This window comes from Pempheris klunzingeri, chromosome 18, assembly GCF_042242105.1.
Source record: "Pempheris klunzingeri isolate RE-2024b chromosome 18, fPemKlu1.hap1, whole genome shotgun sequence".
NCBI classification, from domain to species: domain Eukaryota; kingdom Metazoa; phylum Chordata; class Actinopteri; order Acropomatiformes; family Pempheridae; genus Pempheris; species Pempheris klunzingeri.
The window spans coordinates 6987722-7014973 of NC_092029.1; the positions used below are offsets into that span (position 1 = coordinate 6987722).

Here is a 27252-nt window from a genome sequence, read left to right on the forward strand (position 1 = left end):
TGCTTTTGTTGCTGTTGAACATAATTGATTTAATAGGATTAGAGGGAGGGAGACTGTGGGCTGTCTGAAAGCTGAAGAGAGGCGGATGTTTGGGCTCCACAGCTCTTTGTTTAGCGGCTGATTGGCCGATAAAAGTTATCTTTTACACACATAATGGTCCATTTGTTCTTTTATGCGCATACCTGCTTTAGTTAAAGTAGTTATTGTCTTTTTACTACACGGTGATGGTCAGACGCCATATTTATGTGTAGCTAGCGTGTTTATTGTCTCTTATAGGCTAATCAATCATTAAATCGACCAATCTAATCAAACTATTATTTTTAAGACAATTCAAGTTTCTCTTCTTAAAGTCAGGTGGCAACATTATTTCAGCTCTGAGTCTTTTGTTCGACACGCAAAATGTTATTGTCATTAAATGAACCACGTGCTTTCCCAGACTAGACTTCCTGTTCAGATAAGCCACGCCCAGCGATGACGTCGTGACCAATCACAATCGTTGTAGAAAAACTTTGTTCAATTTTTTTGTCATAACTGTGCAGTTTATTTGCTTCATTTCATTTTTCATTAATTTAATTCATATTTATTTACATTCATATTCTTGTATATCTGTTGCACCGAAGACCGTAAAGACTGAAAAATAAAACTTAAATATAGGCAGACTTGTTACTTTATAAGTATAAATCTAAGTCAATGCACATTTAGAGAGAGATGTGCTGGGGGGAGAATTTGCATGGAGGACAAATTATTAATAAATACCGATGTGTTTGTGCTATTATGAAGATGCTGGTCTTCCTGCCCCACACACTGGAGGCTTCAGCTGAGTCAATGCAAGTAGAGTCCCCCCTAATGCTAGTCTTACAAAAGCTTCATATGAACTTATAAATATATTTTTGCACCAAACAAGGGCTGTAGATTCAAATATCTTGTATCATGCTTATTGTCTCTGACCAGCAAACCAACAGCTGCTTATTTCATCCTGGATTTAAATCTTTCCTTGGAATGATTAAAAAGAAAAACAAACATATATATGCGATCATTAGTAGGAACATCTCATCTGTTCTAAAATAATCTAGGAAAAAGCTTGTGGTAATCAATAACAGCCAGTAAGTCTGCTTTACATGGAAGTGTTGCCATGATAATGCTGCTACAATACATTACTAATAGAGTCTATTGATGGTAATGGAGTGTGTTCTGACCACACAAAAAGACTTACTGCCAGTTTGGAGAGTAATTACTTAAAATGGGATTGGTGGCAGTTATCCACGGGAGATATCTGAAACAATTCATTTCATTTCACACAAGAAAATTCAACTTTTCCAGGCCTGGTTGTTTTGCAGGCCGTTTCTGGGGTTTCATGACTGTAGGAATCCTGCGTTTTGTATTACTTCTCTATTTTTGAGTAGCTGAGGGGGGCGATAACAAATGCATGTAGTTTTTTTTTTTATTGATTTTAAAGGCTACATTATTTTTTACATTTTCCAATTTGACTGAAGTAAGAGGACAACCAGTGTTTCAAAATCACCCACAAAGTAAATGTAGTGGAATTAAAAAAGAAATACAATATTTACAGGTTATTTTTATAGATACAGTATATGGCTAATAGCTTTTATCTTGATTGCTTGTAACACAACAGGTTTATGCACATTACTGAAGTTACTCCCCAGAATACAGAACACTACTGTTACTGGACAGACTAAGGCAAAAGCAAACATCATGGGTGGTTTCTACCAAAAAACATAAAGTGCTACAACAGAGGATTTTCACTGAGTTAGTAACAGAAATCAAGTTCCAAAAGAGAATAACACGCCAAACTAGCGCTCCATAAAAATGACATAAATTAACATACGACATTACACTTCCACTGTTAAGGCTTGACGTGTTGGATTGACGTAGTCAGAACGGCTTTATTTTCATCTGCATAAGATAGATCGGAAATAAATGACTAACAAACAACATAATTTTAATAAATCTCAATATCCTGCGAGAAGAAGTAAACATGAATGTAGGTGAAGAGGAAACTTATATTAGAAAAACAAAGTCAAGACTGAATGTGGGAGTTATTAATTTCATTCATACATTCAGCAGGTCAATTAATGCTTTCTCTTATATCCTTTATATCAAAAACAGCTTTTCTTCATAGTATGAAAAAAAATCCACTGAGTTTTGTGCTAACATATAGAGCAAAGAGCAGCATCATGCTCAGAGAACAACTGAGGTCACGTGACTGTGCGTTGGCTTTTGTAGCGACGGGAAGATGCGAGGACTACTCAGAATCAACCTCCGGTTCCAGTTCCTTTTCCACGTCAATCCAGGAGCGTTTCTTGGCACTGGGGAAGTCCTTTCCTAAAGCGCCACGGGTTAAAGGCCGAGAGGCTCCAGGCAAGATGGCTGTTGCGGGACTTTGCTTGGGTCCCGAATCAGAGCTTCTAAAACTGCGAGAGAGTCTGACTGGGCTGTCCTCGGACTTAGATGGACTGCTTCCTGCTTGTGTCGACTTATTCTTTGGAGGCCTTCCTCTGCGTCGTTTGACTGGCACAGGGTTATCACTAACCATTCCTTCAAAGTCCCCGGATTGCGTCTTTGTCTCCTCCAAAGTAGTTTTTTCACTTTGTCTCTCTTCAGCTAGAACAGATGTTTCACTTTCACTGACACTTACACTGCTGTCTTCTACCACAGCACGTTGTTCATTGTCACCGTCAGGGCTGACAAGTTTCTTTCGAGGCCTGCCTGGGCGACGGCGAGCCGCAGCAGACCTGGGCTTGGCCTTTGGCTGCACGGAGGTAGGAATCTGATGCACGTGGTTAAAACTCAAGCAGGCAGTGCTCCCCGTTTTGTTCAAACCTGCCGCTGCGCCCCCCTTGTGGCTGTTCTCCACAGCCCGCCGAGTGACCGAAGGCACAAAGATTGGTCTGTTAAGGAGGGAAAACTCAGCCAGGGGGGCTGTTACACCTGAGCGCTTTGGTTCAGGGTTTGAGGATTGTGATGCTGTGTCCTCCAAGGTGCCACTGCCTTCTGAGTCTAAAGGCAGGTCAGATTCAGACAAACTCTTCTCTTGGTTCTTGGACGAGTTGCCATTAGAGGACTGCAGGCTAACCCCATCCTGCTGTCTTTTCTGGTTGGCTTTCATAAGCATGAGTGTATAGAAGCCTTGACCAGCTGTGAGAAAAAGAAAATATGTGAGCAAACCTGTAATTATATAAATGAATAGAATTTGATTTAAAATCATGAAGTCTTAACTTACTTGGTTTCAGGGATGAGGGAAGTATGATTCTGCCGGTCTTGGAGCGAATCAGAGGAAGAGCAAAGGGCTGTGGAGGGCGTGTTGAGGATACAGGTGACGCTCCATCCTGGGCTGCGCTGACCTGAGGTGGAGCTGCGACTGTGGGGGCTTGAGGCTGGCACTCTGTTTGAGAAGTGGGAACGCTGCCCTGTTGGCTCTCAAACTTAGGCTGCTGTTGACCGTCTTGGACTGACGCCACGGGTTCACCTGGCAGGTTACTTGCCTGCGGCGAGGGTGCAGTAACCTCAGCCTGGGCAGGAGAGGACACCGTTTGTGGCACAGAGCGGGAGTCTGGCGCGGGTGTCTGGTGCGTGCTGTTTGAAGTTGTGTGTGTGTTTGCCTGAGATGGAGCCATGACGAAGTCAGGCTGTAACAGGGGTGGGGAATGGCGCTTGGGCTGAGGAGCAGTGGCTTGCAGAATAGCAGCTCTGGACTGGAGTAGATGCGAAAAGAAAGGCCTCCATTTCATCGCCCTCTCTCTAATTTTCTGCCTCTCGCAGATCTCCTTCAGCTTGTGTTTTATCAGGTTACTTGACTTCCCTATAAAAAGGTGAAATTTCATACGTGTTTCAGCAAAGGCAGCTACACACTGCATGCACCATCACCTACTCTGATCTGTACATGCAGTAGATTTGGTGGCAATCAAATAATCTAACAATACAACAGAAGTGCAAGATGTTTAAGAGGAGTACCTTAGCAGTGGACAAGCTTCAACTGATTTCCTAAAATATATCTAAATAGCACATAAATCATCTCAAAGTGAGATAAAGCATAAAATGTAACAACAGGCAGCAACACAATTAGTACATACCAGACAGAAGGGAAAGCTCCTTCACATACATAGACTGCATCTGAGTCAGCCTCCTCTTCTTCTCCTCCAGATATTTGGAGGTGTCGACCAAATTTTGGATTTCTTTTAGGGCCTGCAAACACAACAAAGGACAAAAGACAGTGAGTGTGGACGGTGACACGGAGCTGTGAGTGGACAATCTTGTCAAACTTGAGGGTACCTGCCCTACACAGATCTGCCGTATGCATACATTTATTTGGAATACACCATCTGAAGAGTTACCCATCATTCTTCTTTGATGGTGATGTGCACATTGGAGGGCATTTAATAAAGCTGTTAATCACAATTAACTTGATTTAAAATTATTGCATTATGAGTATATTTGTTAAATCGCCCCTCTATAACCTAACCTAAATGATATCTTAGTAATTTCTTTTTTTGAAAAAAGTGTTTTTAGGGGTGTAGGCTAAAAGATTCAAGATGTTTATTTGTCATGTGCTCAGTAAGAACACGATGGTGACACTGAGCAATGAAATTCTTACTTTGTTCGTTTCCCTCCACATAGACACAAGAATGAAGATAGAAAAACAATTATAAATATAAAAAAAGAGGGCAATGTACAGAAGAATAATTTAAAAGATAGTGCAAATATAGTGTGCAAAAAGTATACAAGTCAGTTGGTTAATATTTGTTGAGTATTTGTAGAATATGGGCAGCTAAAATCAGGTTTTTAATCATTATTCCACACTGTTGGATGTACAAAGTAGCATAAATCAAGTACTCTGGCAATGCTAACTACAGTCTGATTTACCTAAAGGCCCTGAAAACAGATTTCTCTACCAGCTTCATGCTTCAACTGGCGAGATCCTACATGACCACTTTGGGATATTTCACACAAGAGATTTCTGTGTTTTTTGTTTTGTCTGAGCTCATGTCACTGGTTTGAAGCCTGGTGGACTAACTGAAAAAGTCACTTATTTCTGGGAACCAATCAGGGTTGGATAACATTTGAATTGAAATGTCTTGACAGTTGTGGGGTTGTTTGCTCACGTTGGCAGGCCGCAGTCAATCAAATCTTATCAAACTACACCCACACAGTCCTGATGAAGCAGATAAGAGATGGTTTTTCTCAACTTTAAATTCTTTTTCCAGGGGCTTTATTATTATTTATTTTACTTTATTAATATTTGCATTTCAATAACCGCAGTAATATGGATTCTTGTTCTTGTTTCTCTGCTTTTGTGTAGTTTGTGGAACAACATAACTGATTACTGAGAAACCCTGGCTGAGCAGGATGTGGAACTGACCAGTGAGAGGAGGCGGAGCCTGGGGGCCCTAGGGTCACTCTTCAGGACGGTCTGGAGTCTGTCGAAGAGGTCCCGCTGTTCAGAGCGCCTCTGCCTCTCCAACACTGAGTGATTCTTTCGCCTCCTTACGGCCTTTGACTCAGCATGTTCATCGTACATTTGATCCTGGAATGGAGAGACAGTGGAGATGATAATAAATACAAGTAACTGATTTGTGCTCAAAACAGATGGTATATGAATAAACAAATCAAGTTTACATTGCTGTGTAACTGCTGCATGAGAAAAAGGCTGCTATAGCGGTGAAAAGGCCGTACCTGGGTATTGATTTCCCTCATTCGTCCAAATTCACTGGACTCTCTGAAGGTAGAGAAGAATTTACCAAAACCTTGGGGCCTGAAATTGTAATAGTCGTCATTCAATAGCAGAAAATACACACGGATCCACATACTGTACATCCGTTCATTTACAAGCACACACATTCACATGCATTACCTGGAGTCCCTTAGTGCCTTGCCGACAGCTTCTTTCATTTTAGCAATGGCCATCCCTTGTCTTGCTTCTTCTATGGTCTCAATGTCCACGACCTCCTCCTGAAGAAAACAGTGTTCAGCATGCAGATTTTTTACAATCAGATTATATACACCTTAAACTATATCTTAGTTGGAGAAACAAATGGTCAGCTGCAAGCAAAAACCTCTCTTAGTCTCCTCACTTACATCTTCGTCACCCTCTCCACAGTAGTCAGAGGAATCGGAGCTCAAGCCCTCTGAAACGAAATCCATGTTTGATTCCACCTGCCGGCTGTTAGCTGCATCGCTCTCATCCGATGGCATCCTCTCATTGCACATCAGCTCAGGCTTCACTGCTCTGCGGCTTGACAGGTTCTTAGCTCCAGTAAAGGTGTGCAAACCAAGCCACTTTGCATTCGAGTCAGCTGCTGAGTCTCCAGAGTTTGTGGTGGGGGCTTTATCTGCACCAGCCGTGTTTGTAGTGTTCACAGATTCAGCTCCACCAGCTCCAGGCTTGGGGAGTTGAATGAGGGTGAAGCCCCCAGGCAGGGTGACTCCTGGTAGGTCACGGCCTTTGGTGCCTTTGTTAGCCGGGGGGCAGATCCTGAATGAATAGGTCCCACTCTGTCCTAAGAAGCTGGGGGTTTTCAGTGATGGTGAGACGGTGAGAGAGACAGGTGAGATCGTGGAGCTGTTCTGGAAGGGGCCGACTGAGCTGCGTTGGCCTGCAATGTGGACGGGGTTGGTGGTAGGGAAGATTTGTGGATGCTGCAGCAGTGTGATGGATCCCTCTCTCCAACAGTCTGGCTGGCAAAGCTGAGCTGTATGAACAAAACAATGCAGGGCAGAGTGGTGAGACAAATAATTAATGATCCTATTTCAAGATATCTTCTTGAAACGTTTATCTCAGGACATTAGTAGACTTAAATCTTTCTGACTAAATATAGGGGAATGGAAGACATGAAGGCGTCCATTTTCTTTAATATTATGAATTAGGGCTATTTGCAGTGTTTACCTTAATGTTAAAAAATCTTAGCATTTATACCGGTGCTAAAAAGAATGCCAGATTAGGGCTTCTTAGATTAACATGGAAAGAACACAGACACAAGTCTGTGTTTTATCTGTTGGAAACTTGATTTATAAGCAGTACATTTAAGGGGTGGTGGTATTATTTCCTTGAATGATTTCAATACTCAGCTGTAGCTGCAGGTGTTTCTGTGTTGGAGGGTTCTTGAGTTGATTACTTTTCCCTCCTTTGGGGAGCAATCAGTTTAAAACTAAGTACTTGTGCTGAGATCAGCGAGATGCATTTACCTGGTGGCTGTGTTGACGTCTTCAGGTCAGTGGTTTTCCCCGCAGTTATAATTGGAGGGACTGTGCCAGCAGCCTTTATGTGCAAAGTACCAGGAGTGTTGATTTTGTCTGTGGGGTCTGATTTCTGAGAGTTTGAACAAGAAAAGTTGGCAGGGGCATGCAGTCGGCCTGTGATGTATGCTGCAAGGCGGTTGGCTGGATGCAGAGATCCCATGTTCCCCAGCAACAGCCTGGCCTGATTGTAGGATTTGCCATTTACCTGTGAAGCAAGAAATTTGTAGATACTGCTAGTCATGTACAACAAGCTGTGGTTCCACTCCAGGTAAAACCATATCAGTAGTGTTATAGATAGAGTGAGTTTCCTTGAGTCTGACCTGTATGAGTCCATATGCTTGGCAGCCAACAGGTTTGGTCCTGGCTCTCAGTCTACCAGCAGGTAACACAGCACTCAGGAAGGGCGTGACTCCATATCGCACCTCTGGCTCAATTTGGCCATCTTCGTCTTCTGCATGAATGTCCTCATCAAGGCTTCCACTGGCATGCCCTTCATCATCACTATCATCAAATTCTTCTTCATCATTATCACTGGCTTTTGATGGTTTACTGATACGTACCTAAAAGTGGAGTGGAGCAGGAGATTTTTTTTTCTCTTTATCATGAAATGAGGACAAAAACTACATTTGAAGAATCATTGAGATCTTATACTACACACAGGCTGGTATTGGTCAGCTGTTAGCATCACAACGTTTAGTAGATTCTGAACATGAATCACTTGTTACGATCACACAGTCACATTTCTTTACAAAGACCTACCCTGTAGGTGATGATGGAGCCGCTGGGCTTCCGCATGACGATCTTTGCGACCGGGCGGATGCGGTAAGGTCCCACACTGAAGCGCCGAGACAGTCTGTTCTGATTCATGCGTTGACACAAAGCTTCCAGGACCATTTGGTGGTCCTTGTTCCACTGACACACTGACTGGATCTCGATTTGCTTTCTTGTTTCTGTGTCATTGGATGTGGCTTCCTGAGTTTTTTCTGCTAGGGGAAATAATACATTAATGTTGTGTAAAGCAACAGAAATCGTCAATATCATAGTCAGGTAAGTTATCCAGCCAACAAAACAAAAGAATGCCTACAAAAAAAGATTTGAAGATTTAAAGTAGCTGTTGGTAACAATGAGAAGAGAGTTGACTTTCAGGTCCCTCCCCTTTGCTCTCAAAAGCCCTTCCCAGCAGAAGAGGCTGTCCTGCATGTACAAGTTAATCACCACAACTAAAGAGGCCAGGGGTGGGGTACAATGGCGTACTTAACAGTAACAGTGCAGATGGCAAACCGGCCACAGAACAGTGGGTAGCGTACAGTGGCCTCAGAGCTGTGGCTCACAATCTGTTTTCCCGGAGTTTTACTTTCCCTCGCCCAACATGATGAAATTTCAAAAGCCCATCCTATATACTCACAAAATAGGCTATTATCACTGCTGTTTGCGATGGTGTTTTTTTAAATGACATACTTGGATTTGTTGGTTGTGACACACATACAAACAGACAGAACTAGATAGAGGTGGGGCTGGGTGCTTTACATTATTAATTCACGAGGTTACTAATAGATATCACCTCTACGTGTGCTTATAAAGCAGCAGACAAGGAGAATTGCTTGATGTCTGTTGCGGAGAAACAGGCTGTTGCTGCTCACCTGAGAATCGACATATCGCTGCGCTTCACAGCGGTTCTGCCCCCCGTGTCTCAGGACTGAGAGCAAAACTATACTCCACACAGCAAGAAATAACAGCTTTTTCGTTGCTGGTGGTTACTTCTCGGCCGCTGTGTTTGCAATGCTATCTTGAGACCAGTGCTGAATATACGGGGCTTGGGTGAGTGAGAGCATGTGTGGGTTGGGGGTGGGGGCTGTGTAGCGTGTACAACAGCAGTGACTGACACTGCTTTAGAGACTGCTCCTGCTCTGATTGGTAGTTTTCATTCAGGCATGGTGGATTCTTCCAAATGACATTAGGAGCACTAGGAGGGAGCTGATTTTTTAGTTTTAGCACATATGACAAAAAGCTGTTTTTATATAAGTTACATATGGAGCCTTTAATTTTCTGTGGCTGGTAAAATATTTACTGCACAAAAAATATTTACTTTTTGTTGCTTGTTTCCATACCTGGTTTTTGTGTCAGTATGGTTCTGTGACACTTCTTCAGCTGGTTATCACCAGTTGTCTTCCTCAATGCTGCTGTGGCATTTGGTGTAGAAGCACCAGGGATCTTAAGCTCTATGGTGACTTCGGGAGGAGGCTTGCTGTTGAACTCTCTCACACGTGCACATGTCATCATGCTCTCCAAGTATCTGTACACTGGATCCTTGTCCTCTTCTTGTATCTGCAATTATGATTTTCATTTACATTTTCAATTTTTAAGATATAAAATATGAGCACATATTTTTACATCTACTAAACTAGTAGATGAATAACAGTAAGCGCACAATGCATAAATCAAACACTTAGTACAAAGAAGTGTAAAATCTTCTATTAAATCCAATAAGAGACTGATTTTGTTTTACCGGTTGCGTTGGACGAGGTGCGCTGCTGCGTTTCAGGACCTTTAAAGGGGCCAAACACAGAGGAGCACTGGTGGGGACGAAGACAGGGTCCGGATCCACATCCTGAATACTGTGGTTCCACAGTTTATTAATACGAGAGCCCGGGTGAGGCTGGACCACATGTTCCATATTAGTCATAGCTGCGGAGGGATACAAACATCTTATTAAAACATGCGAGTTGCAGAATGCCGTTGCTCAACTGAGCAGGAAGTGAAAGCTAAAAACAGAAAGAAAAATCAACTATGTATGACAGTTATGTGTTACAAATGTAACTCCTTTAAATAAAATGCTGCAATCCTGGTAGATTAAGTTACAAATGAATGCAGTGATCTGATTGCTTTAAACCATCCATTTTGAAACCATCACAGATTTAGCAGTCAGATTAAAACGAACATGCTTGAACATAACTTGATCTTACAGTAAACTGGCTGGTTCTGTTGTTCACTCTCCATCTGCTTGGTGATCTTGCGTTTGAAGCAAGCACAGCCAAACATGCATTCAGGCCGCCGGCAGTGGAGAGGACCTCTGTTCAAATGCTGGAGACTAGAACACACACAGCCCAGTCTGCAGAACTCCTGAACACATTCAGGCTGTTGAGCTTCATACTTTGGACACTGGGCTACATTCACGACCTGACTGGGCATCATCTGATTAAAGAGAGAGTCATCAAAACAATACGTCAGTCTGTGTCTCCACTGCAGAACATTGTTATTAATACCTCTTATTTACCAATTTACATTATAAGAGGTACTTTCAAATATCAAATGACACTGTGGGCGGACCCTGCTAGTACACTTACACAATTTGGTGCATACCTGCTTTGTCAGCATTACAGACAGAGCTACAGACAGTCTGTCTGGAGTCAGCTGTGTTCTGCTCAGACCCTGGTTCAAAGCTCCGATCTCCATTTGAAACAGTTTGAACTGGAACTTAGTGAAACCTGAAGGTCTGTTTGTCATCCCTTGTCTCTGCCCGAAGCTCACCGCTGGTCTCTGGCTGACCCCTGGGTGGTGTGCAGATAATCTGGAGAGACAGGATGAATTAAGCAGATTAGCGTTGCTCATTTTAATTTACAAAAAGAAAAATGTTTGCATCATGTAGCTCTTTATAAAACAGTAGCAGAATCAAGACAGTGCGTTTATACGGAAGGCAGTATGTGAGGCTTTTGGAAGATGGAGCTCCCTGAAAGCTTACAAAAGGTTTCACTGATACTCATTCTGCATCATTCATACTGTGCAAGTACATGAGGATCTGTGTGTGTGCGTGTGTGTGTGTATATATATATATATATAATAATTCTCCCAAAAGAAAACGTGCGCAAATTGACCTGCATTCAGCCGATAAAGTCCACATAACATGACAAAAAGATACAAGTTGCATTGTGAGACATTAGCTCAAATGCAACCATTTTCCTGGACATATAATAATAAGGTAATATATAAATATGACCTGTAAAAACTAGCATTTCACATTAACAGACAGTGCTGCAGATGTGAAACTGTAAAATGGGCTTTACAAGGACAAGTGGAGACTAATCGTAGAAAACTAAATGTATAAAATGTATGTTGAGTGGTGGTTTGAGTTTGCATTTAACCTCAGGAAATAAAAGACATTTTTCAGTATTTTCTGATGTTGTCCAGACCAAAGGATTGATTTAGAAATGAATATGTACATTATTGGAAAATGAAAATAATCATTATTTGCCAGTGTAAAAAGAACTAAACAAAACGCATTGAAAATAAAGGCAGATTACAAACCTCTGTGAAAAAGAACCAGTATTTGCCGTCGACACAGCTCCTGGCTGTGCATGTGTTGGTGCAGACGGCCGTATGGACTGAGCTGCTGCTTGAACAGGTGTCGCAGGGCTGGCCAGAGGAGGAGCCGGTGACATTAGGGCAGAGTAGAGGAGGGGTTTGTGGGAAAGGGGACATGGTTTGTTGGCCCCTGCTGGGGAGCTGGAAGCAGCGTTTTGATGCTTGAGTACGCTGTCCAAGGTCTTTACATAGCTGGAGCTTTTAGCAGGCAGCTGATAGGCCACAGAGCCCTCTGGGGTGGTGGAGAAGGCAGCAGCACGCTCACTGATGCACTGGGCTTCGCTTTCCAAGTACTCATCCAACATGTTGCTGCAGAAGGCCGATAGGTTCTTTGGCGATCCTTTGGGAGAGGAATAATGACAAGACTTTAATTCATCAGTGAGGAATAATGAATCAGACACAAGTACATTCACTTGGTTTCAGTACAGTTAATCTTTTGGTAATTAGAGTGACTATACTAATCCCACTGAGTGATAAAAAGGGGCACTGTAGCTACAGCAAGACGAGCAAACCTTACCATCACTCTTAGAAAGAGGCGTTTCTTTGCTTTTTATGAACTTGTTTTTCCATCCTTTTATTTTTGTCATGTCGCTTGTCTTTCCTGTCCGGGAGATGAAGGGTAACCCTTCATCTGTGAAGGAAACACACTGCATTAGCCTTCAGTTAAAGGACATCACATCAATGTACAAGCCCTCATATGGCTGGTTTAAGTGCTGCAGTAGAAATACAGATTTCTCAGAATTTGCGCTTGAAGAGAAAACTGCTTTTATTTAAGAATACAATGTTCACTGACAGAGATGAACATCTAGAAAACGCCCTTATCACAAAACACCACTTCCTGTAGTCCAGTTATTTTTGTTTTTAGGGAAATAAATCTCTATAACTTGCCCACACTTATGATAACACTTCTCAAATAATGTGAACCTGTTAAGTGTCACAATATATAAACACAAACCGACATTTCTTCTAAACATCACATGGAAACAATGTCAATACTGCTCTACACATGGATGCCATGGCGAGTACAATCTACGCATGTACTCAGTTTACTTCACTGGATAACATGGCGTTTGTAACACAGTGGAAAGATCTGAAGTGTGAGGACACTCCCATCCTTATTGAGGGGGGCTTTCTGCTTTACAACTGCAGTCCTTTGATCAACGTTACTTTATTTACAATTACCTTTATAAAGAACGCATAAAGAAACTACACAGTGCCAGACCCCCATGACCTTAGTATTTGAAACACACGTAGACCGTATCAAAGCCATTACTAAACCAAGAGCCCCTTTCCAGCGTTACCTTGATTCTTGCATCTCTAGATCAAACAGAGCTCTAACCTGACCTGGCTCACAAACTACAGAAGAGGCCTGCAGGAAGAGGTAATTATTATTCAGCTTTTTGTAATTTACCCTACTAAATACATTAGGCTAACTTGCAAATGTGCTGTCTTGACATGTTGACTTGTCTCCCTTCAGGTGAAAATATGGTAAAACATATAAATGATGTTCAAGGAGCAGGTTTACAGAAAGCGTCTGTTTACATGGAGAAACTTTCTTTACCAGTACTAGCGCCTCCCCAATAATAACGCACACAACCAAACATTTCTGTGTCCAAACAGATATCGGACAACAATGTACCCATAATCAAGCATATACAAACTACCAAAGATCAGTACAACTTACCACCAGGGGACAGAGACGTTGTGTTGCCTTGTTCTGGTGGATTCGGGGGAGGCAGCGGCAAATGAATCCCCAGATAACGCAGGTCAATGGACATGGCTGGGTCTAGGGAGCTCAACTTCAAGCCCACTAGAAAATAAGAAAAAATCAAAAATATTGCTATCATATTACTTTGTACGATCTAGTCAACCACTGGGATGTTTACGTGTGTTTGTGTGAACTCACCCTCCTGCAGCACAGGATGGATGACCTGTCTGTGCTTCAGAACTCGAAGGTCCTGCAGCAGGATGGCCTCAAAGCGGGACATCTTCTCCTCATCAGTCTCTGGACTCACCTCCACTGAAATGTTTTATATAAAACAGAAAGTTGCAACAATATGTTTGGGCAGGATTTTGAGAAAATGTGCGATAGGCATGACCTCCACAGTACAGTCGCACTGGATAAAGTTTGTTACAGAGGTCAGCCAAGCGACAGAGATCTTTACATTTCTTACCCGATTGCTTCAAGTTCATCAATGTCATTAGGGGAACTGGAGATGCTGATAAGCCGTTGGCTGGCTTGTCCCTGACATGAACCTCAAGAGCTTCCTGTCAAAAACAAGAACATTAAAGCTTCAACAACCCCCATCTCAGGAATGTGTGTAGCGTCAGTGGAAAATTAACACACTTTTTTGGCATTAGGTGGATAACTGGAGGAGCCCCCACACCCTGATTAAATGCAAATAAACCCTAATGCAGATCATTCTTTGCCGTAATCTCTAGTGCTTTACCTTAGAAGTGAAGGACACAAACAGCAGGCCTTCTACATCATCCAGCTCAGGTTGCATAGCGACAGTCAGTGATGGACTGTGGACTACCGTGGGGGAGGCTGCCACAGGTTTCCACTCTCTTCCCCGCGAATTTGCCCAACGCCTGTTGATCCTCTTCCTCCTCTTGCGGTACCCTGGAGATCGTCCCGGGGTAGACATTGTGGAAGTGGGAGCCCTGGATGTCGCTAAAGGCGTAACTCTTAAGTGCTGCTGCTCTTCAGGGGTTACACTGATGGCGTGGGTTTCTTCTTTGGGTTCCACAAGTGGCCGATTTTGGACAAGCACAAGCTCACCAAGCGCGTGCTTGCCTCTTATACAGGGGACATATGGATCACCATTCCTGGCAGAGGTAGACATTATGGGCTTCAGGACTGGTCTGGTCTCTTTCTCATTTGAGGGCGAAGCAGAGACGGTGTGATTCTTCATGCTGAAAGATAGTAATAAGGAATTCTGTTTATGAGTACTAAACAAATAAAAAGTGAAAATGGTTTGATGGTGATCTCATTATAAAGATATATTAATTTGTGAGGGCACAGCATGTGGAGATAGGATTTTAATAGGCTAATTCCAGCAGTTTAATTGAAGACAGACCACACATTTCCCAGCTTATGTCTATGTACTTATCAGGGCATAGCATGCTTATGTTCCAGTATCACCCAAATCCTACACCTGACAATGTCCCTAACACCTCTAATCTACTATGTGTGAGATAATAACACCACTAGAGGGGATGGAGACAGTGGCAAAAATTTAAATATATTTTTCCTTAACGTGACCAGCCAGAGACATGCCAGATCTTTTCAGCTGAATGATTGGGTTTTCGTTACTTTAATGATTCTTTTGAACCGGACAAAGCAGTGGATGCATGTTTTTGTTAGTAATTACCACAGTTATAATAGGACATAATAGATTCTTAACACCGCCATTAAAATCTAAAAAATTAAGACAAAAGCATGATGAGTATATACACATACAAACAAAATGGAAAAAAAAAAACATTTCAAATGGTTCCATAATTCTCACACAGTCGAATGCCATGTGTGAACACACTCCCTGGCCCCTACAACAGCTCTGTACAATTTTCTACCTTTACTAAGCTTATAATGGCCATTTTATGTGAAAACTTTTTGAAAGGCTTTAATTGAGTGGTAGGTTTACCTTCAACCAGTCTACAACCAATATTAAACACAGTGAAATTAATAGCTCTCTGACAGAGTCACTAAAACTGGCCATTAGTACCTGTAAAATGTCAAATTTATGGCCGAGCTGTTGTATTAGCTTGCATTAGACATTAAAGGCGTACATAATAATGTGGCCACAGAGTTTGTTTCTATGTGCTGCAGACTGAACAAATACATAAGAACTATACAAAACTTACCTCAGATCCACAACCTCGTTCTTGTTTTCGCTGAGATTAGCAGGCTGTAAATCAGCCGGCTGAGTGTCTGTCTTCAACACAGGTTGAGTCTCTGTAGTGAGCCTGTTTAGGCGGGAGTTGTTCCCGTCCTCCCTAAAGCCTTTTGCAAACGGATTATGATTAATTTTCAGCTGTGTGATCCGAAAGTTCTGATACGTCGTCACAGCCATGAATTCAGTTTGTGGAAAGGTAAAGGTCATGCTTTCTGGTCCCATAACAATGGGCTGGTCAGGTGTGGGTAAGTCCCCAACCGGGACAGGTATCACATGTAGCCTAGGAATGTAGCGGTGCATGGAGTGCAGGATTATATGACCCTCCTGATCTTGGGAATTATTGGTCAGTTTGAGTTTGTAGAAGGACACCGAGCCATTCATCCAGTCCGAGCCTCGACAGGGTGCGTAATGGTGGGAAGATGCCCGGATCAGACCCTGGGCCTGGTGTTCTGCTGCCCCAGTTATCTCCCATTTGGATGTGCTCCACCTGTACCTGTACTTGTCCGATGGAACAATAGAGAGGACCAGACTGTACTGGCGCTCAGGATCTAGGCCAGAGAGGCGATATCGGCAGTACGGGAACATTCGGCGCCCCTGTTTGGTGAGAATCATCTCAGTCCCACAGCTGTAGAACTGCTTCCACACACTGTTATTCTCCAGAGTGACGCTGACACCTTTGAAGGTCAGCACAGCAGGAAAGTCAGTTTCCAGGTCTGGACCGCCAAATGTGGTAGTGGGCAACACAGGCAACGATGATGGTGATTCTGATATGTTGACAAGGCTGGTCCCCGTGCATTTTAGGGAGTCTGAGGCTGATGCAATATGTGAGGTAGCTGGGCTATTTTCTACACTTCCATCAAAGGCAGTAGGTGACGTTACAGCTGGCTTGGCCGGGCTAGCTTCTGCAGGCGAGGAGAGAGCCGAGCTGCAGTCATTACTTGCCATGGAGACAGCTTTTGTCTCGATGATCGTCTCACTAGTGAAATTAGGTCTCGTAGTGGTCGGAACAAGAGGAGTTGAAGAAGGGACGGTGGCAGGAGGAACTAAGGAGGGGACGTCAGCATTGGTCCCGTCCTCATCCTCCAATGCATGAGAGTCCTCCACTGATGGGAGTTCAGAGACTGTGGCAGGCATCATCAATGGCTGTGGTCGTCCCACTTCATCTGATACCTAACAGAAAATGATATAATAATAATAATGTTTTCAGGGATAATGATCTAAACATAAGTGTAAGACAATCAGACAAAACCATTAAAGCAGAATACAACCCAAACAATGCTGACAAATTTGAATAAAAGCAATTATAAATCATCACAATAAATGAGGGAGCCATAAAAGATGCATTAAGAAATGTAAACAAGTCAGTGCATCCACAAATATGCAGTTCCACTTTAAAAAAAAAACTAAACTGTTAGAGTTTAGTAGTAATATTATTGAAACATTAAGCGTTTCATTTTTTAACATGTCATTGATCATTTTCAGAGCCTTTGCAAAAACACCACATAGAGTTTCTGTGAGCATTAGGTGCCACCAGCACCAACAACAGCCCAAAAATAATCACCCTGCCGAATTTAAGGTGCAATCACATTTTCTGTGTCATCAAAATTGGAAATGAGATCACTATAGTCAATATCATGAAATTAAAAAGACATTCAACCATTGGTTTCTCATGTCGCTGGTTGTTTGTTTGATAAACCGTAAAGCACCCAGACCAAATTTCAACATATCTGATCTGCATGATTCATAGAACAGCAGTTGTGTCCAGTAGGAAGTCAAATACGAATCAAACCATTACAGAGCATTTTTACGGCAGACCTTTCCCTCCTGAAACATGAATTAGCCACTAATGGAGAATGTATCACTTATTTAAAACCTTGAGCCAAATGTGCTCCTTTGATGAGCATGTGCGACGTGTTTTACAGTGAAAGGATACGCAGAAACCGTATTAATAAATCACATCCAACATGATGAGCTATGTAAAAGCTCTGCTTTATCACTGGAAACTGATCTGAGGATGCTTAAATGTTTGTCAGATTTGATCTGAAGAGTGGCACCACATTAAGAGGAGGATAGTGATGTTGCATGGCATCCGCAATAACAGACTAGAGAGTAAAATGCATGAAATTTTGAATTAAATCTGGACCAGAGCCCATTGCAAATACTGAACTATATATTCAAAAATGCAGAAAATCAAACCAAGAAGTATGTCCCAATGTTATTGCCATGCACACCTTAAAACCATCATGTGACTACTACTATATACGATAGTAAATATCGGGGTGATAGCAGAATAATTTTAACTTGAATTCATAATTTTTCCTCACAGGCTGAGAAAAGTGGACTTCGTGAAGTGGGACCTCTTAGGTCTGACTGACCTGATATCACCCAGCTGAAGACATGGCTGACCTGCCCGGACAGGCCTGCAGCCTTTTTAAGTAGACATAAAACACTCAAAACGGACATTTCGCTGATGTTTCTACCTTTAAAGCCCGTTTTAGATCACGTCGGTCGACGGCAGAGGACGAGCAGAGACAGTAACCTGTGCTGCTGTTGTCCTGCCCTCCTCGGGTCAGAGCAGCCTGCTGATCACACAGTCACACCAGCACACAGATGCTGGAGTCTAAAGGTGTTAATCGGCCGACGGAGCGCCTCAAACGGGCCAGAACCAGCAGGTTTACCCCGCTGCTCTCCGTGTGACTATTTTCTCCCTCCTGAAACGAGCGACCAGGCTGTGAAATTAATTACTTTGACAACAGCTCTTTCTTCCTCGCACACCGCGGGGAGGAAGGCCGCCGCTCCGACGCTCACCAAGTTGGAAAAGTTGCAGGTTTCTCCGTCGCCTCACCTTTCGACACCGGCCCGGACGCCTCGTGGTCCAAAGGTGTGGGAGACGTAACAGCGACGTTCACGGTGAAACTCCAACTGTTGGACGTCGCCGTCGTCACCGTCGCCGCTCGGTGAGGGATCCTCCAACATAAACACAAACTGGCAAATGGAGGCCGACAGAGAGCCACGCCAGTGTGCTCGCATCGACCGACCCCAGCGTGCACGCGGTGGAGCCAAAGCGCATGCACAATAATATCACCCCCCTCTTCTCTCTCTCTCTCTCTCTCTCTCTCTCTCTCCTCAATGGCGCGTGATTCCCGGGTCGCCAGCGCGAGGGAAGCGGGAGTCCCGGAGCGCCACCATCCCGGAGATTTTTTTTTTTTTTTTGTCTCGCTTGCTCCCACCTCGAGCTCAGTCCGCGCGCCGGTCCGGTGAGGAGGACAACTCTCGGCAAGTTTGCGCGAGGATGTTTCGCTCGAGCTCAGAGACTTTTTCTTCCTGTCCGCGTGCTTCCTTTTACTTCTTCTACCTTTTTTTTCTTTCACATTTCTATTCTCACCCTCCCTGAAACACACACACACACAAACACACACACACCTCAGCTCCTCGCGCCCTCTCTCTCCCTTACACACACAAACACACAGATCCGTGCTCTCGAGCTGTGACGTAACACGTTCACCATGGCGGCAGAGCTCCGGCAGCCAATGCGCACGCTCCCCCCGGAAGACTTTACCGGCCAGTTGTTCCATCATGGCGTCAGGGTCTGACAAATTTGACCCAAACACATCCGTCAAAGTTACACCGTCAATCCAGATGACCGCCACAGTTTTCTGATTAATAATCCCAAGTGTTTCTAAACTGACCACCGCGGCCTTCAACACTAATTTATTGTTTTGGCTACAACTTCCAAAAGACGCCGCAAAACAACGTCCACTGACGTTGTTTCTCCTTTAAAGATGGCGGCGAATATTTGCCAAAAATGAACTTTATTGAAAAATAAAACAGCGAATTTTAATTTTACAAAAGTCTCCACACATTTGCGTTGCACGGAGAATTTGAAGACATGGCTGTTTACTGGGTTGCAATAAAGTAGCTAATAAGTTGAAGCCGAAAGTCTTCACTAAAAAGAAAATGCAGATGGTGTAGGCGCTGTTTGGCCTAAAAGCTTTCTCATTTAGGTCAGGATGCACATTTGATCACTATCAAACATAAACACAGGCTAATATACAGTAGGCTAAATGAATGTTTGCTCTATGAATTATTAACCCAGAGTAACCCAGTATTTAGCAAAGCCGGGGAGTCATTCATTTATTTTTGTGGTATAAGTGGACTGAATGTCCTCTTAGGGTGCTAAAAATATCACCTATGCATTTTCTAGGGTGCTAAATCACCCTTCAGAAAATGAAATATCCCACATATGGCCACCAAAACGTCCTGCTGGCGACAGCATGAATAAACATAACAAATGAGAACACTGATTGTTCAAGTCGACTCACACAGCATATGTGTCTAATTTCTATATATTAATTAACTCTAAGGTGAAATAAACACAGTGGGAGGAGGAGGCTTCAGTCTCCCACACCGTCCTCACCCAGTGTGTGGGAGGAGTTTGGGCTGTAGATGCTGCATGTCAAAATATTTCAATGAATAAACCACTAAATGAATAGAAACATGGTGAGTGTGCATCACAGCTGTTCGGCTATGTGTCACTGTACACATGGGCTCCACAACAAATTACATTTTTTTGTTGATGAATTGATTGAGCCTTTGTGATTTCCTGCTTTGGCTTAAAAATTCGACACAAAACACGACTTCCCTTTAAAAGACGAGGCTGCAGTGAGGCTTCATGGCTCAGCCCGCACAAGTAAACAAGAGAAGACAGAATTATCACAACGTCCAAAGTAAGATGTTATCGCAGGCAGCAGGGCGGGGTCTGTCCGGGACTAGGAAGTGGGAGAGGAGCCCACGTGAACCTACCCATCTATTGTGCTCCACGTGGGGATCTCGTGGCGATGTGCTGCAGCCTGTTCCTGCAGAGGAGCTCCACATGCCCTCTTCATCCTACAGCCCGTGCACTCCTTCTGACACCTTATATATTAATATTTGGTCGTAATGGTGATTCTTTTACAAGCAGCTGACACGTCTCATATTAAAGACAGCACGCAATTATTCTGCACTAAGCACCATCTGACAGTGACAGCCTATAAAATCACTGTTATATTGCAATAATATTTCCTGATTAGTCACAGGAAATATTTTCACAAGACAATTTATTACGTGTTAAGTGACTGTATTTACTCTGCAACCTCAATTTTGGGTGCAAAATATTTTCTTAGAAGACTGAAATGTAAAAAAAAATAAAAATAATAATGATATTAAATCAGGTGGTTATACTTGCACACAGACATTACACCAGACAGAGGTAGCTTCACATTATTTTGTAAAGTCTAAAAATCCAAATTCATTTTTTTTTTCATAAAATTCCTTCTAGAATAAGATGATCTGCAGAAAATATAAAGAGACCAGTGCCAGAGCTCTTTAATAAGTGTGTCTGTGTTATTTTACTTGCATAACAAATACTACAGTATGTCCTGACAGCAGCCAAACTGTGAAGTCACTGATATAAAATCAGCAGTGGCAGCACAGACAAAGAGTGGTGCACAGATTTTGTGTGGCCTTTGTTGAGCTCTGTCACAACTGTCAAACCAAGTTTAAAATGACCACAAACAGACATAATATTTAGTCTTTCGTCAGCGTTTTAAAACGGCAGTTAATGAGGCACTGCTTTTATATTTAGACTGTGGACGTGATATATAGTTTAAAAGTGATCAACGTTTTGTTAAGATCACATTTAAAGTCCAAATTAAGATGTCATGACAGAGAAGAGTAGTGACTCAGTCTTCACATGCAGCCGGGCTCCTCTCACTTAATCAGAGACACTCGGCTCTCTCCACATTATTTTCTGTTTTACATCATGTAATTTGGAGCTGGAAAGTTATTGTTAAAGTTTGCTGCAGGATACAGAAGCTGAAATATTTCTTACATTCACTGTAGTTATTTTTATAGATAATTACTCTTTAATTTAAGGCACATTTAACCCCACATTAGCAGAGATTTAAATCCTGCCTGCGATCACCCAGATCTCAATACATTTAACTAAATGAAATCACAGTTCAATTCAGTGACTAAAATGAGACCTCTGTATGCTAAGTTTTACTGTCAGCTTCTCAGCCGTGTTACAAACGTCTAACCTCAACTTCACCTGCCTGCTTTTGCCTCATGGAAAACAGAATTAATGTATACAGTATATTTAAATTATACTATATCAAACTATGGGAGCGGGACGTCAATGAATGATCACTTCAGTGTTCAGCTACACATCAACATGCAGCACACAACTGCACATCTTATCCACAAATATGAAATAACTGTATTTAACCCTTTAACCTTCTGCTCAACCATATGGTAGAGCACATTTTGACTCACTATATCTTATTGAAAACATGTTTTACTTGCGACATCTCAACCGTTTGGTAGAGGCCAATATTTCCAAAAATGTGGGGTCTGTTCATAAAAAAACATTGATTTTTGTAATTAGTGCCCCAAGGAAATAAAATATATAAAGAATAAATTTTTTCATTGCTTTTTTCTTGGTGAGGACGTTAAAGGGTTAAGGTGCCTGGATCAACCCATTCACTTAACTTATTGTGCTGTAAACACAGATCGTGTTGATTCGTACAGTGTCCATGTGCAAATACAGCTGTGAAGTGTAGAGTTGCATTAGAAAATGAGGCAGTGTGAGTGAAACAGAGACTTTAGTGTTTATTGAATGTTATCCTGTAAGGTTTGCTTTCCCTCCTGCTGGGCTGTAAGAGAGCATCTCCAGGAACAAACACATTTAGTGTTTTTGGCCTAAAGAATGACAGTCAGCAAAAGGGCATTTGCTGTGAGGCTGATAAATGTACTGAAGGAGCTACTTAATTTCTTAATAGATTTAAATAAAAGCCTTAATTTGCATGATTTGACAGAACAGAGAACACTTGCTCAGAAAAGGTCTACGCAAATCATTTTTTGTGGTTTAACTACCATACTACATAAAACAGTGCTAAAAACTTATTTCATACACATATTTTTATGCTTTAACACTAAAAACAAGAGCTCATCACAATTTCAAAAACAATTGCGGCCTGAAGAAAAGCTTTAAATTACTTCTTTATTAAGTTTTTGAGAGAGAGCATGTTGTTCCCTATCCCATACACATATGGACTGATGGATGTATAGGACGTTGAGATAAAGAACTCAATTTCAGCCCAAATGGGAAAGTCAGTGGAGCTAAAAGACAGCTGGAAGATCAGGTAGAGCGTCCAGTCCACCTGGAACAACCCCAAAGCTGCCAGCACAGATATGGTGCTGCGCTGGAGCCACGGACCTTTGCGCTTCTTGCCGAACTGGCTGGACCCGCTGATGCTCGCCACTGGTGCCACCGTCTTCCTCTGGCTCAGCAGCACTGTGATGATGAGGCAGCTGGTGACCGTGACGATGATCAGAGGCAGCATGATGCACACCACAGTGAACAGGTATTTGTAAGAGTAGTTGAGTATGGGACAGTAATCTTTACTACACTGAAAGAAGTCTGGAGTGCAGTCACCGCTGTTTCTTGTGATGTTTTCCATAGAGCCTTGAACGTTAATGAAAAAAATGGGGACGCACAGTAGCATGGAGATCATCACACTGACACCACTCACCATCCAGGCTGACCGGATGCTGTCCAGGTAGATCGGGAGGTTGACTCTCTTGTTGGCACCTCTCAGCTTCTGGTAGCGGAAGATGCTGATGAGGACAGTGAAGAGGATGGAGGTGCTTTCACCCAAAACAGTGAGGAACTTGAGCGAGCGACACGACCAAGTGCCGGTGGTGGTGGAGGGAGGCTGGAGCAGGATGATGATATCATAGATGTTCACGATGACGATTTCCTCCAAGTTGGCTGTGGCCAGTCCCAAGAGAAACAACTCAAAGGTTTTAATCCGGGAGAACTTAGTCTGAATGATGGAGAGGATGAGAAATATGTTACCCACAAGTCCTATGCAAGAAATGAAGATTCTCATGGCCAGGAGGTTGACCGAGGAAACAGCCATTGTTGAAAGTAATCTGAATCACACAAATAAAGTCTCTTCTGGCTGATATATGACTTTCCAGCTTGGAGCGAAGTTGTAGCCTGTTTTGTCTTTCGTCACTTTGCCGCATCACTGACCAGAAACCCTTGTTATCAAGTTCGCAAAGGTGCCAAGAATCTAGATTGGTGACTGGCTGTGCTCATTATATAGAAAGGAAAACAAGAGGCTGCTGGAAACATCGAAGGCTGGGAATCATTAAAGTTTTACCTCTGAGCTTTTCAAAGCTTCATCCTGAGACCGGTGCGGTGTCTTATTTAAAGCTGTTTTTCCATCGGCTGACATCACCGAATGCAATTCCTGCAAGAGCACATTCATATCCTCTGACACCTGTTCTCCGCTTCATTTTTGTCATTTTGTGGAATCATTGGCATGCTATATTTTAATTTACAACACACTAATGTGACTTGTTGAAAAACAACCTAATAGCATCTTTCTTAACATCTCCCCTATTACGCATTCACAAGCAATTATTTCTAGCAATGTCCCTCCTTTTATTAATTAGTGGTGTAAAAATGTTGAAGGGATGTGTCCAAACCCCTATTACATATAATTTAGATACTGAGATTAAAAAAAACCTTTGCTTGTTTAGACCAAGAGCAGTGATATAAATAGGTTGACCTTGAGAAACTCAGCAGTAGTATCAAAATTGATAATATCCGCCTTATATACTTGATATATGTGTGCAATTTATCAGTGTTTATTTTGAAAATGAGCATTGATCAGAGAGGAAATGTTTGCAGCTGAGTCACAGTCATGCCTGCAAACATAATGTACAAGTGGAAACGTCTTTAAGAGTAAGAAAACCAGTACTGAAAACTGCCTCAAATGCAAATGTGGTTACTTTGGATAAAAACCTGCCTACAAATATTGGAATATCAACATAACGAATTTGTCTGGATCTGTGTGAGTGTGTGTGTGTGTGCATGTCTGTGGACAAACAAGAAAAAGACATAATGGAACAGACCCTGTTGTTCACACAGGACCAGTTCATGTTCCAGCTTGTCTCTTTTACTCTTTTCGTTTGCTGTCTAGTTAGCAGACGTTATCTTCAACCAAGCCCTGCATCCTGATTCAGCTTAATTGTGAATCCCATTGTGTGTGTGTGTGTTTGTGTGTGTGTGTGCGTGTGTGTGTGTGAGTGTATGTGTGTTTGTGTGTGTGTGTGTGTGTGTGTGTGTGTGTGTATGTGTGTGCGTTTGTGTGTGTAATTAGTGCCAGTGTAGGCTAAGCTCTACACTGGCAGCAAATGGGTACACTAAGTGTTGCGCAATGAGCCTGGACAGCTTAGGGAAGTTTTTTTTCACCATCCAATAATCATCAATTATAGATCAAAATGGCATTTAATGATCATTTCATTGTAGGGCAGGGGTGACCAATTTTCATTGGCCCGCATGAAATTCTAAAAATGTATTGTAACACGGCCCACACATGGAACCTGCGCAGGACTGTATTGTACTTCTTAGTCTTACCGCTAGGGGGAGTAACCGTCTTGAACGAGGCAGCTTCATCTATAAAATGAGTACTCGAAGAAGAAATGTGCTACAGGTGACCCAAAACGGCAGAATTAAGGAAACGAAAGAGAACAATTTAGTGTAGAAAGTTTCAGACGCGGTGTGCGATGAGAGCACAGCTAAAAACTAACGAGGATCACTTTTAGAGCATTACGGAGGAGCTGCTTGATGTTAGCAGTCTAAAGAGCACCACGACGGGTGAGGATGTTTTTGAAGCTGTGCCAGATGCAGTTGGCATGATGGGACTTAAATGGGACGAGCTGTGTGGAGGTAGGACGGATGGAGCTCCAGCTGGGACAGGTGAGCGCAAAGGAATCTACGGTGTCCGCCGAGGGGCAAGAAAGTGGAGGTAAGGCTGATTAAAGTTAGCAATATACCTCACTTCTAGTGAGTGGCCCAGCCCTTTGTATGTTTTTCTGTATGTGGCCCTCAGGGGAAAAAGTTTGGACACCCCTGTTGTAGAGGCTAAATAGTTCATTGATTACTTTCAAATGAATGTTTTTCTATGTGCCATTCTTTATTATTGTTACTCCAACTTAATGCAAAAATGTTGTGTTGTTTCAGTCTGATACAGTGAGATATAGTTGGGGTTTTCCACAAATCACAATCTGTTGCAACCATATGTTGTATACAAAATCACTAGACTGTGTATTATGGAAAACCCCCAATATAACCCCCTTATTAGACTGAAACAATGTGGAAGGTTGCTTTGGTTTGGCACTAAAAAAGCATTCCAGACATCAGTGCTTGAGCAACTCTACAGTTAGTCTGATGCTAACAGTTTGGTGAAGTTGAACTTGGGAACAGTGGTGCTTTGTGCCCAATGCTATCATCAGCATGCCTACAATGATAATGCTAACGTACAGTTTCATTTTCAAACGTTACACTGCCATCACTGTGATTGGATCATGTAGTTTAGTAAGCAGACAACAACTTTAGCCTGAGCAGAGATCTAAGTGAAAACACCAGCATAGGAATGATGGCTTTTTATACATTTTTGTTACATAATAATCAACCCCAGTTACATTCAAATAAGTGCTGTAAATGTATTTATTAAAAGGGTGGCTGATAGCAGGGACAGTGACAGTGACAGAGAGACTTATATGACTGCACTACTCTCATACTTTTCCACATTTTCTTGAGCCAGGGACACTTCAGTGGACATCACATAATCTTAAGCAGTCATGTGTTTGTACAGCTGATGCAGTAGACATGTGGGATGTGTGAGCCTGTGGGCTAAACATGCATTTAGCATTAGATTTCCATTTGTGATATTTTCAACAAAGTGTGACAACACTTATTAGGAAATGACAAAATGCAGTCCTCAGGTTTGATTGGTTGAGTTAGTGTTGATTTTGTTGGCACAGTACTGGATTCAGTCTGTCTGGATTCACAGTTGTTATAACTTGTGAGATGAATATCAGTTACTGATGGAAATGTGAGCTTTTTTGTGTTTTACATATTCAAAAGTGATGAGTAAAAGTAAGTAATGTTCTTGTATGGATTGTTGCAAATGGAGACTTGGACGGAGGACCGAACCGCTATAACTTGCACACAATCTTCATAATTTAACCTCAAACTTGAGAAAAGGGATTTAGGTCTCAACTTGGACTTGAGCCACAGCACCTCAGCTACAATGCTGCATTAAACGTCATCTAAATGTTAATATGCAGGGAGCTGCAGCAGTCAGAGTGCATCAGTTGCCAATCACTTTGTTAAGCTGCTGTTCAGGCATTACACTGCCCGGTGGAAGAATTACATTTAATTACCAGCTTGTCCAAATAAAATGTGTTTGACACTTGTGGTAAACTGTTAACTGTTGGAGAATCACTTGTCTGTTGAGTCAATTAAGGGTAAATGGAGTTAATGGAGGAGACTCAAAAACTGGAATGTATGGGTGATATGGAAATTCAACAAGAGAGGGGTGTGAGAAGAGAATCATCCTGACTTCTACTTTCCACAGCTACGGACATACTTTTGTTACCAAAGTTAAAATCTTTGACTTTGTTCAAAAACAAAATCTAGGTGTGGTATTTTGGGTTTAATAGACTAATTTTCCTGAGGGTTTAAAGGAGACATCACATCGCCACGCTCCTTGATGCTTCACTTTGTCCCTAACAACCAGACACTTAGCAGTGCTCCTATACTTGTCTCTGTGTTTGCTACTTTTAGGAAAACACATTTGATTTATGAATATGCTTCATGAGCACAATATAAACCACAATAAAG

At 42.4% G+C, this 27252-nt stretch overlaps 2 protein-coding genes across 2 annotated transcripts; both read right to left on the reverse strand.

Annotated features, from left to right (window-relative positions):
* Window positions 1-1493: 1493 nt before the first annotated feature.
* On the reverse strand, window positions 1494-18907 carry magl (MAX dimerization protein MGA-like). The gene is made up of 22 exons (XM_070849604.1): window positions 18358-18907; window positions 15481-16682; window positions 14064-14529; window positions 13788-13881; window positions 13520-13633; window positions 13298-13423; window positions 12131-12244; window positions 11557-11953; window positions 10615-10822; window positions 10218-10446; window positions 9761-9939; window positions 9363-9579; window positions 8014-8237; window positions 7575-7814; window positions 7201-7459; window positions 6094-6707; window positions 5870-5967; window positions 5692-5770; window positions 5378-5542; window positions 4092-4203; window positions 3242-3820; window positions 1494-3156 (listed from the first exon to the last, which is right to left on the reverse strand). Exons 2-22 carry the CDS (start codon window positions 16647-16649, stop codon window positions 2264-2266), a joined length of 6576 nt encoding a protein of 2191 aa, XP_070705705.1. The 5' UTR covers window positions 16650-16682; window positions 18358-18907; the 3' UTR covers window positions 1494-2263.
* Window positions 18908-22543: 3636 nt separating this feature from the next.
* ora6 (olfactory receptor class A related 6) lies at window positions 22544-23473 on the reverse strand. Its single transcript, XM_070849755.1, has one exon. The coding sequence runs from the start codon at window positions 23471-23473 to the stop codon at window positions 22544-22546; it is 930 nt and encodes a 309-aa protein (XP_070705856.1).
* Window positions 23474-27252: the final 3779 nt, after the last annotated feature.